At 37.4% G+C, this 12,300-nt stretch overlaps 2 protein-coding genes across 2 annotated transcripts; both read left to right on the forward strand.

The window, feature by feature from the left end:
• Positions 1 to 287: 287 nt before the first annotated feature.
• Positions 288 to 2,303, forward strand: LOC121792215 (putative late blight resistance protein homolog R1A-10). Its single transcript, XM_042190078.1, has one exon. The coding sequence runs from the start codon at positions 288 to 290 to the stop codon at positions 2,301 to 2,303; it is 2,016 nt and encodes a 671-aa protein (XP_042046012.1).
• Positions 2,304 to 6,307: 4,004 nt separating this feature from the next.
• On the forward strand, positions 6,308 to 9,450 carry LOC121753391 (putative late blight resistance protein homolog R1B-23). Its single transcript, XM_042148684.1, has 2 exons — positions 6,308 to 9,058; positions 9,231 to 9,450. The coding sequence occupies exon 1, from the start codon at positions 6,336 to 6,338 to the stop codon at positions 9,021 to 9,023; it is 2,688 nt and encodes an 895-aa protein (XP_042004618.1). The 5' UTR covers positions 6,308 to 6,335; the 3' UTR covers positions 9,024 to 9,058; positions 9,231 to 9,450.
• The last annotated feature ends 2,850 nt before the right edge of the window (positions 9,451 to 12,300 follow it).

A 12,300-nucleotide genomic window follows, 5' to 3' on the forward strand; every position in this document is an offset into this window, starting at 1 on the left:
TTAGGGGAATTAGCTATGGAGCTCAATTCAACTGTTGGATATGTGGTTGACTACTGCAAGATCAATTCCAACTCTGTCAGTGATTCTCCTGGTGTTAGTTCATCATCAAGATCTGCACTCAAGAGTCAAATTGACCATTTGACGATTGCAAAGGAGCTGATTGCTAGGTTATAAGGGGAGAGAATAAAGTCAGCTCCGAGTCCGGTTGAGCTGATTGCAATAAATACATACAGCGCCGACTAACTGGCTATTCATCCAACCGACGACAAATCCTCCCAATTGTCGGAATGGGAGGCATTGTTACGTCCACACTTGCTAAATATGTTTATCATCATCCAATGATCATGGACCAATATGATATTCGAGCTTGGGTCACAATATCACAGGATTATAGCATACCAAGTATTCTCTCACAATTACTAGCTTCGCTCAAAGGAAAAGTAGAGCGAGTTGAAAGGGATTCATTGAAAGTAATCGAAGCAGAGATGCTTGAAATTAAAAAAAATTTATCAGGGAGGAGGTATCTCATAGTAATAGATGACATTTGGAGTGTGGTAGCTTGGAATCACATACAGTGGCTATTTCCTAACAATCATAACAGAAGCCGGATCATATTAACCACAAGGCTAATGGATGTGGCGACTAATGCCGCCATTTCATCGAACATTCATATGATGCGTTTCTTGGATGATGTACAAAGTTTGCGTTTGTTCCAAGACAAGGTTTTTGGAGATCAAGATTGTCCTATTGAGCTGCAAAGTGTGGGGGAAAAAATTGTAAAAGGGTGTGGAGGACTGCCTCTCTCAATTGTTACTGTGGCAGGACTTTTATCAAGGATTCCTAGAACTCCAAAGTTGTGGAAGCAAATTGAAGTAAATGATGGGCAGTTGGGATCAATATTATCTTTGAGTTACAACCACTTGCCTCTACATTTGAGGAAGTGTTTCTTGTATATGGCAGCATTCCCTCAAGAGTATGACATCCGTGCCTCTGAACTCATCAAACTTTGGGTTGCTGAGGGCTATATGCTAAGGCGATATGCATTTGAAACCGTAGATTTGTTGGCAGAGCATTGCTTGGAGGATCTGACCAGGCAAAGTCTAGTTTTGGTCACTAGCCGGAAAATTGATGGCAAAATCAAAAGTTGCAGGCTGCATAGTATGGTGCGGGACTCTTGTGTGAAACAGGCCGGGCAAGAGAAGTTCCTTCTCCCTGTTATGGACTACTTCCCTACTCCTATCCTGAGAAGACATTTTCTTCCACAAGTCCTCCAAAATCATCGCCGTGTAAGTGTTAGTTGGCACGATCTAAATCTTAAAGACTCTGGGCATAGCTCATGTACCACTTGTATCATATGCATCCCACAAAGAGGGTATAGGCCCAAAAGCTCTGTACAAAACTTTACTTCACTTAGGGTCCTTCATGTTTTACGTAGAAATGATCGTTCATATCGGGAACTAGGTCAAGTGTTTGAACTGAGTAATCTTACTTACCTTGCTTCCAACATCCCTGATAGTATTGTCCCTCCAGCTATAGCAAAGCTTCAAAATCTGCAGTCTTTAATTATTTACAGATCTGATGTTCGTTTGCCAGTAGAGATTTGGAGTCTGAGGATGTTGAGACATCTTATTGCCTTCACATTTCAACCTTTACCCCTTCCCAAAAGAGCAACTCTTTCTCTAGTGCACTTGAAAACGCTTTCTATGGCAATAGACTTTGTCTGTAGTGAAAAGGTGGTGGAAATGATTCCCAACATTAAAAAGTTAGGAATATGTTACTCTCAAGAGAAGTTTGGTTCTGGCTATTATTGTCTTGGCAATCTTATACGTTTTCATCGAGTTGAGAAACTGAAATTGGAGATGCATCATGGTTCATACGTGCCACGTCTGATTTATTTACCTTTGTCACTGAACAAGTTAGAACTGAGTGGCGGGTGGATTTCTTGGAGAGATATGATGATTGTTGGTTCGTTGCCTAATCTTCAAGTGGTGAAACTAAAGAACCATGCTTGCCATGGGGAACACTGGGAAACCATTGAGGGGGAATTTGGTAATTTGATACTCCTGCTTATCGATGAATCAAATCTGCAGCGTTGGACAGCTAAAAGTAGCCACTTTCCGAGGCTCAAGTGCCTAATGCTTCATCGTTGTCCATACTTGGATGAGATTCCACATGATTTTGGAAATATTCATCCACTTAAACTGATTGAGATCGATGATCACAAAAATATATACAATATATACATAGGAAAGATCACAAAAATGATCCCTTGTGAAGTGTTCTTGATCCTCTTTCAAACCTGACCGTGTCCATCATACAGTGTAAGGAACTCATAAAAGTTGCAATAGCTATGCATCTTCCTCTCTTTTTAACATTTATCAGTTCTTAGAATATCGGTTGATTCCTGTCATTTTTTCAGATGCAAAGCTTTAAGGATGTAGCTTATCAGATATTCTACCGATAAAGGCAAATAAATAAAGGTGCAATGGTTGTTGAATGTTGATGTTTGTTTAAGTATGAATGGTTGATAAAATCCTACTTGTTTCCAAGCTGGTTTCAAATAACTGTGAATGATAAATATTGTGTAACAATGTGTAGTATTTCTCAAAGTTAAATGTTTGTTTGGATTATCATTCTTGTTTACAATACTCTACGTACGGAAGAAATAGGCTAATCTGGATGGTACTTTGTCATTGTTAATGTAGTTGAACCAGTTTGTATACACAAGGGAGAGCATTCAAAGGCAAATAAGTGATACTCCCTCTATCTCCTAAAAATATAAACTCTTTTCTTTTTGGTCTGTTTTCTAAAAATATAATTTTTTTTATTTTAGAGAATTTCTTTCTTTCTAATGAAGTGAGACTCATTTTACAGTAACACACTTTTCTTTCTATCTCTTACTTTACCAATTTTACATTAAAACTCGTACCATTTTAAAAGTTTCTATTTTTAGGGGACGGATAAGAGAGTAGTACACTATAAGAGTGGAAAGGAACAATTTGTAAATATGATTATCAATGCTAAATTAAGACGTTTCATTGCCTCATTTGACACTATATCGATAAGAGGAATATGCCATGTAATATGAACTTAAGAGCATCCCCATCCGTGCTCTTACCAACGAGCACGGATGTGGGCCCGGACCCACTTTTACTCCCTGTTCTTAGGCAATAGTACAACACCCACATCCGTGCTCTTCCGCAAGGACAAGCTCAAGATTCCCACCATTCTATTATTCAATTTAAATAAAAATATTTCCACAATATTAAAATGCATTAAAATTACCTGAAATACTATTACAAATTATAAAAAAAATTAAAATTACATAATTAAAATCCTAAAAATTAAAAATTACATAATTAAAATCCTAAAAATTAAAAATTACATAATTAAAATTCTAAAAAATAAAAATTACATAATTAAACTCCTAAAAAATAAAAATTTCATAATTAAAGGCTAAAAATACCCATGTGGAAGACTATTCATCCGGCTTTACCCCAAATGTTCTTTGAATAGCCCGTATCATTGCCACATGCGATCAAAGTTGCTAGGGGGTCATAGTTGACCTATCGGCCAAATTGAGTTGGGCCAAAGCCCCCACAACGAGTTGGTGGGGGGTTGAGGTGGCACAAAGGGAGCGGGAGCGGGATCGGGGGCGGATGGAGTCGCGGCGCGATGGCGGTTGGCCGTCGACTTCTTCCTTCCTTGCGGCCGGCGTTGGGAACTACTCGGGCCGGCGTCAGAGCTACCCAAGTTAGCTCCGGCGAGCTGGGTGGACACCTCATCGGAGCCGGCGTCGGATAGGGATACCGACCTCGACCGTTTTCCGGAGGAGCTAGACGAGGATGATACGCCTCCCCTATACTTCGGATGCACACGCACCTCCTGCCAAACATTGAGGTACTTGAACGGTTTGTAGTGTTGGGATTGGTAGGTCGCCAACGCGGCACTGATAATGTCGACCTCGCTTCTGCCGCTCCCCGCCTACCGCTCTTCCTGGAGGTAATACCCCTGGAACTTTTGCATTTCTTCGTTGGCTCTGTATATGACATTGCGCACCATACTCTCGTTGCGCTCGATTGTTCCAGCCGGCCAGTTTTGATTGTACTGGCGACAGATGCGCCACCAAAAATGGTCCCCGGATTGGTTCGTGTCATTCTTCGGATCTTCGGAGATAGACAAAAACGCTTTGAATAATTGATCCATCTCCCCCGGAGTGTACGGGGTGCGGACACCACGAGTAGGAACAGAAGGAGTTTGAGAGCCGCCGCTCCCTCCCGCTCTAGGTACGGGTGGTTCGGGTACCCACCCGTATTGGCCCTCGGGGGCATCTTGGTCGTCCATCGGGTAAGGCCGATAGCCACCCGGAGCGGCCGAAAATTCCGTTTTTGGACTAGGAAATGGTTGCAAGCCGAACCATTTGTGGTTCCAACCGCGGGAGTCGGAGGTGTGATCACCGGAGTCAGACATTTTTTTGTTGTAAGAGTGAAAGAAAGATTGAGAATTGTAAGAATGGAAATGAGAGAATTTAGATGAGAATTGTGTAGTGTGGTGTGAAATTTTTTGTGTGGAAGTGGGGGTATTTATAGATGAAAATGTTAATTTTTGGAGAAAAAAATTTAAAAATAAATTAAAAGTGGGAAGAAAACGGATATAATTTTTTGGGAAGTGAGAAAATATTTTTTTAATCGGATTTTTTAATTAAAATCCGATTTTTTTTTAAAAAAAAAACAAAATTGCCAACGGTATTGTCGTTGGCCAATCAGAGGAGGACACGTCAGCTGCTCGCTGGCATGGACGTGCTCGAAGCATCGAGTAGCGACATGCCAGCGGCGAGAGCGCAGCGGCAGACAGCGGGTGCCGTGCCGCTGGCACGGACGGACGCCGTCCTTCAACCACTGCGGATGCTCTAAGTAATGGCAAAAAGTGATACGTGATGGGCTCAAAGTGTATGATGCTTTTAATAGTACTATCTCCGTCCCACATTAAGTGTCACATTTAGTGTAGGCCCGAGTTTTAAAAAATGTAAAAAAAAGTGGGTTGATAAGTTAGTAGATATGAGTCCCACGTATATATATTAGTTTTATAATAAAATGTTAGTAGAATTAGTTGGTGGAATGTGGGGTCTACTTACCATTTATAGTAAAGTGAAATGTGACTCTTATTGTGAGACGGCCCGAAATGACAAAATGTGACATTTATTATGGGACGGAAGTAGTATATTTGTATTGTAAAGAAGTAGAGCATCAGTTCAGAACGTTTAGAACATGCAGTCATTCTTTATTAGACATATATATGTTCAATCGGGAGATTTTCTAGTTTTCTCGAATTTTCTAATTATTCCTGCATGGCGAGAGTTGAGGTGGTGGTTCTGAGTGTTGAGGCTTTATAGCACCAGCAATGGAGGCAGGTCGCAAGGGCCGAGCGATCGGCCTCCCCATCGGCTGTCATAGGCCACCATTGTGGGGAGGGAGCCCATCTCCAACCCCCAACGCCTCCGCCCCATGCCCGATCAATCGCCCCAGCCGATACCTCATCGGCCCTGCGATGGGCCTCCATTGCGGAGGCTCGGGCCGATGGCAAAGCCGATTTTCATATATTTTTTTCAAAAATTAATTTTTTAATTTTCTTCTCTGTTATAAATACCTCAATCTACTATCCTTCATTTCACACACCCACATCCTTCTCTACTTCATATTTTTTTTCTCACTAGAAATGTCTTTTAATTCCACTTCCAATATTGTAATATATTGAAGAATGAATTTATTATGTAATTTTATTTATATTATTTAAACATTCATGCTTGATTTAGTTTTTAAAATGAAATATCATATATTACATTGTCTTTAATTTACATCAACAATTAAAAGTGAAATAAAATAGTGATGATGTAGAAATGAGATCAACTCTGAGATAGGCTCTATGATGTGCTCTCATTGCAGGGAGATAGGCTCTGGGATGAGCCTGCTGACATGGCAGAAAAAAAAGGAGATAGAGTCTGAGATGGGCTCCGGAGATAGGCCACCATTGCTAATGCTCTTAGCGGGAGATAGGGACTGGACGACCAGTGGTGACATGGTGGCGTTTATATGACCGTTAAGATGCCAACAGTATAATAGTAGAACGTATAAAAAGGGGAAAACCATTCAAAATCATTAAAATGGAAACATTTAAAAACAGAATTATTGCAGATTTATTTACTTTTTCCACGTTTAACAATGGATCCCACACAACTTTTTTTAATCCCAATTCATCATAAAACAAGTGGAAGAATTGGTGGCACCAATCTCAAGCCATAATCATTTTAGTTTAACAAATTGGCTGCATACACTGATATGGCTTATGAAGCTCTGGAATCCCTGCAACAAACCTTACTTCAAATCCTTGTACGCGGCGATTATCTCATCACTCCTCCTGTTAAATACCAAATTATATCCATCCACGACAGAGCTGTTGTCTTGCAATTGAATCTCAATCAGTTTCCATATAAAGAATCAATAAGAGATGTAGCAAATACAGCAAAAGAGATTATTCAATCTGTTTTCTCCCTAGAAAATCTATCAATTTGTGGATCCATAACTGTCCGGCTTTCAGATCAGTTGGGGCAACTGGCTGAGCAGCTCCAATCAACGGTTGCATTTATGGTTGGCTACATACGGCAACGGAGTGATTCTGCAATTGAGAGTGAAGTTGAAGATCCAACGGAGATGATTGCAATAAATTCAAACGGGTTGAGGAGGTTAGCGGAGAATATAATGTCAATTGGAAGAGAATCAGAAGAGGAAGATTCGAGTGATTCACATGTTTCGGTTGGTTTTGATGATGATTTGAATGATTCTGCTGCTCTTGACCTTCCTGAAAACCCTAGCGATTCACCATCAATATATCCACCCACGAGCAAAGATGATGTGATTGGCTTTGATGAAGATATAGCACAGCTGATGGAGCGAGTAACTGACTATTCATTATCCAACCGACAAATCCTCCCTATTGTGGGAATGGGAGGCATTGGTAAGTCCACACTTGCTAAATATGTTTATAATCATCCAATGATCATGCATCAATATGATATTCGAGCTTGGGTCACAGTATCACAAGATTGTTGTATAGTAAATATTCTCTCACAATTACTAGCTTCGCTCAAAGGAAAAGTAGGTCCAGTTGGAACGGATTCATTGATAGTAATAGATGCAGAGAAGCTTGAAATTTTCAAAATCTTATCGGGGAGGAGGTATCTCATAGTAATAGACGACATTTGGAGTGTGGAAGCTTGGGATCACGTGCAGAAGCTATTTCCGGACAATAATAATGGAAGCTGGATCATATTAACCACAAGGCTAATGGATGTGGCGACTTATGCTGCCATTTCGTGGAACATTCATGTGATGCGTTTCATGGATGACGAAGATAGTTGGCGTCTGTTCCAACACAAGGTTTTTGGAGATCACGATTGTCCTCTTGAGCTACAAAGTGTTGGGGAAAAAATTGTAAAAAGATGTGGAGGACTGCCCCTCTCAATTGTTACTATGGCAGGACTTTTATCGAGGATTCCTAGAACTCCAAAGTTGTGGCAGCAAATTGAAGTAAATGATGGGCAGTTGGTATCAATATTATATTTGAGTTACAACCACTTGCCTCTACATTTGAGGAAGTGCTTCTTGTATATGGCTGGTTTCCCTCAAGAGTATGACATCCGTGCCTCTGAACTCATCAAACTTTGGGTTGCTGAGGGGTTTTTGGAATGTCGAAACGAATCTAAAAGCATAGAAATGACGGCGGAGGAGTGCTTGGAGGATCTGATCAAGCAAAGTCTAGTATTGATCAGTAGCCGGAAAAGTGATGGCAAAATCAAAAGTTGCAGGCTGCATAGTATGGTGTGGGACTTTTGTGTGAGACAGGCTGGCAAAGAGAAGTTCATTCTTTCTGTCACGGAATACTTCCCTAATCTTATCCTGAGAAGGCATTTTCTTCCACAAGTCCTCCAAAATCATCACCGCATAAGTGTTAGTTGGTATGATCTTAATCTTAAAGACTATATGCATAGTTCATGCACCACCTCTATTATATGCATCCCACAGAGAGGGTATAGGCCCAAAGGCTCTGTAAAGAACTTTACCTCACTTAGGGTACTTCACGTTTTACGTAGAAATGATCATTCATATTGGGAGCTAGGTCAAGTGTTTGAATTGATTTATCTCACTTACCTTGCTTCCTACATTCCCGATGATATTGTTTCTGCGGCTATAGCAAAGCTTCAGAATCTGCAAACTTTAATTATTTATAGATCTAATGTTCATTTGCCTGTGGAGATTTGGAGCCTGAGGCAGTTGAGAAATCTTATTGCCTTCTCATTTTGTCCTTTACTCCTTCCTGAAGGAGAAACTCTTTCTCTAGAAAACTTACACACACTTCACATGGCAACAAACTTTACATGTAGTGGAAGGATGGTGGGAATGCTCCCAAACATTAAAAAGTTGGGAATATGCTACCCTGAAGTGAAGTTTGGTGTAGGTTACCATCTTGGCAACCTTATACATTTGTTTAAACTTGAGAAGCTGAAATTGAATATGCATAACTCATACGTGCCACGTCTGAATCCTATTTTTCCTCTGTCACTGAAGAAGTTGGAATTGAGTGGCGGGTGGATTTATTGGAGAGATATGACGATTGTTGGTTCGTTGCCAAATCTTCAAGTGTTGAAACTAAAGAACTATGCTTGCTATGGGGAACACTGGGGTATCTTTGACGAGGAATTTGGTAATTTGGTACATCTGCTTATCGATGAATCAAATCTCAAGTGTTGGACAATTGAATGTAGTCCATTTCCGAGGCTCCAGAGCCTAACGCTTCTTCGTTGTCCATACTTGGATGAGATTCCATATGATATTGGATTGATTCCATTACTGCAAGTGATTGAGATTGATGATCATAACCAATCTCTTTTGTACTCGGCAAAAAAAATACAAGAGGAACGCCAGGACTGGGTAAGAGAAGACCTAAAAGTTGTTGTGAAGCGTTCTTGATACTCATTCAAACTTGATTGTGTGCTTCACATCAGGTAAAGTTTTCATAAAAGTTGCAAGGTTTTACTTTGTGTTTAGTAACCATACTGTATAGAGTAAGCTAACTAAGAGGTTATGAAAAGGCACACACTTTGCCAATAGTTAAGCATCTTTCTCAGTTCACAGAGTGTTGGTTGATTCCTATCATTTTTTTCTTCTCATTTTCAGATGCAGAGCTTTGATGAGGTAGCTAGTGAGATAGTCTACCTACTGACGGTTTATTTAAGTATGAATCATTGATAGACTCCTACTTGTTTGCTAGCTACTTTCAAATGACTCTGAATGAAAAATGTTTGTGTTATCAGATATTGTATAGACGAAAGAGGTAGGTAATTAAATGTAAATGGTTGGTGATGTTTGTTAAAGTTTAAATGTTAGTTTGGATTAACATTCTTGTTTACATGGTTTACTGATCACAACTAATGATGAAAATTTCAGCCAAAACAAACCTTTTAAGAATAGGGTAAGCACTTATGCTGGTGGGCCGAGGTCTTTTGGGCTCATTGCTATTGGGCTCCCGTTGTGGGATTTCGGCAGTGAATTGTGGACCACCTTATGGGCTACAATTTGGGTCCTCATTTGCAGTTTTCGTCTTCATTGCCTATATTTAAAACAATCAATAGTAGGGAGTATATTTAAGTGTTTATGTCATTCATTAAAATAATGATTTAAAGTGTGGTCTATTATTCTACTATGAATCAATTGAATTGAGGCACTAATTTATCACTGTGGGCTCTTATGCGTAGATTAATTAAATTTTGAATGTGTGTATTTGAAATAATCAGCCTAAACGGAGGTTGTCGAAAAATTAATGGTCATGAACGCTACCAAGAACCAAGCGGCAAGAATGGATCAAGCGTGAATTGTTGGAGATTCATAAGTGTGATTTGTATTTAAATCAAATCACATATATAAATATTTTAGGTACGTAAGACCTACCACTAATTGAAATTTTCGATACACAAAAACTAAGATTTAACTATTACACCACTCATACTCAAATTTTGATTTATTTTTCTAAATCTAATTAGTGCTTTGGCTTTTAATCAGATTAATTACCAAGAACACAAAGCCAAGACAAGACGTAAGCAAGGACCAAATCCAGAGTTATGCAATCCAACGGTCTTCATTAATCTTTAGGTTATTATTTTGCACCATATATCTCTGACACCCACCATGTGCCAATTACAAAAACATACATATTAAATAAGTACTTATAAAAATCCGGTGTAGGTTTTTTTTTTTTTTTTTTGATATTTACAGCTAACTAACTAGTCATAATTTGATATTTACAATATAAAAATTTGATGGTCCTTCCATATCAAGTGACATGATAATTTGGTATATCTCACCAATAATTTTTTGACAAATGGACATAAAAAAGGACCTGCATTCCACATCTATTTAACATTAATTCACTAATCTAACGGTTTCATTAATCAGTTTATGGAAAGTAGTATAATACTATTAAATATGGAATTATCATACCATAGAATTAGAGTGAAATATACTCCAATATCTCTCTTATAAAATAAAAATATTTTTATGTGTATTCAATTTTCATTCGGTGTTTTCATACAATATAGAGAAGAAATTATTTTCAATTCTTCAATTTTCATTCGTTTTTTTCATACAATATAGAGAAGAAATTATTTTCAATTCTCCATCCCTTTTGATTTCCTCCAAAGCTTTTTATAAAATATACATGTATGTGTTTGTTTGACTACATAGATAGTGGAATATGTTATTTTTTGTATTTTTTAATATATTGTTTAAAATAATCTTTGTTTTTTATTTTATATTTGAAATTCTTCCTTTACTAATAAGTTCATTTTAATTGCATAAAGATAAGATAGTGAATCCTCATGTTAAATTTATTAATAATTTTTAACATAATAATAATTGAAAGCTATATAAAATATAAGTTATAGTCATAAATTTTATTTTTATAAATTTTTTGTATATATATGAATATAAAATAAAGAAAAAAATCTTACCCATCAATTATCAAAAAGTATAATTTTTTTTCTTGGCTTGAAAGAATGTAATACTATGATTATTTTTTATGAGTGAAATATTACAATTATATTATGAAGTTAATATACATATATTGTATTATATGACATCGCCAATTCTAAGGTAAGATAATTCTTATTTAATAGTATTATGCTATTTTCCATAAATTAATTAATGGAACTGTAGCTTTGTGAGTTTGACTATAAATAGATGTGGCGTGTGGGTCCTTTTTTTATGTCCATTTGTCAAAGAATTATTGGCGAGGTATATCAAATCATCATGCCATATGGAAGGACCATCAAATTTTTACTCCTGATACACGCGTCGTCTTTGTTTGTGCATATTGTGTGGTAATCAGTGACGGAACCAGCATAGGCCAAGCCACCGCTCCAGCGGGGGCTTGGCCGGTGCTTGACACCTGTTATCACTGGATTTTTGGGGCGCTGACGCGCTGCACCGATTTGCAGAATCTGCCATATGCTGAGAAAGAAGATGAACGGTACATTCGTTATTGGGCTTTTAATAAAATAATAGACCTATAGCCCATTAGCATTTAGTATCATATTTAATTTATTTGCCTTGAATCACTCGCTATTAATATTATTTGAATTAGTGTTTGTAGATGGTTTTCATTAACTCTCATGTAAAAGTTTAAATTTACTAAAGTAACCAGCCACTAATTGTCTTATTCTCTAACTCTAAATTATGTTTTCATCCATCTTTTTTTTCATTAATTTGCCTATAAATTTATATTAATTCCTAATTTAAATTTTTTATGTGTTATATATAATAAATTTAATAGTTCATAGTATAATAAATTTATGTATTTATTATATGTATTGTTAGATCGTGTTTTCTTTGTTTTTAGTATTAATTGCTAATGAGTGCTAGCATATTACATGTATTAGTTCATTGCAACCTTTAAACTCAAAATTTTCATTAATACTTTTATAGGATAAATGTGTAAATAATTTTTATAATTTATACGAATAGTAGTATTAAAAAAATTAATGCCAAAAAAAGTTTCCTAAAGTTTTGATATATGGTTTCACACGAGAAAATATTTTTATTTCAAACACTTGTTCTGATATTATACATAAAATTGAATATTTTAGACGATTTTTTTAAAAAAAAAATCAGCACCGGCTTATTAAAAATCCTGATTCCGTCACTGGTGGTAATAATTGTGAGAAGATTCTTTGGCTATAGGGGATATTAATCG

This window comes from Salvia splendens, chromosome 1 (genome assembly GCF_004379255.2).
Source record: "Salvia splendens isolate huo1 chromosome 1, SspV2, whole genome shotgun sequence".
NCBI lineage: Eukaryota > Viridiplantae > Streptophyta > Magnoliopsida > Lamiales > Lamiaceae > Salvia > Salvia splendens.

Bases quoted from the DNA above. Each gene is read 5' to 3' on its own strand.
- LOC121792215 (XM_042190078.1), top strand. From the start codon at position 288: ATGGGAGGCATTGTTACGTCCACACTTGCTAAATATGTTTATCATCAT.
- LOC121753391 (XM_042148684.1), top strand. From the start codon at position 6,336: ATGGCTTATGAAGCTCTGGAATCCCTGCAACAAACCTTACTTCAAATC.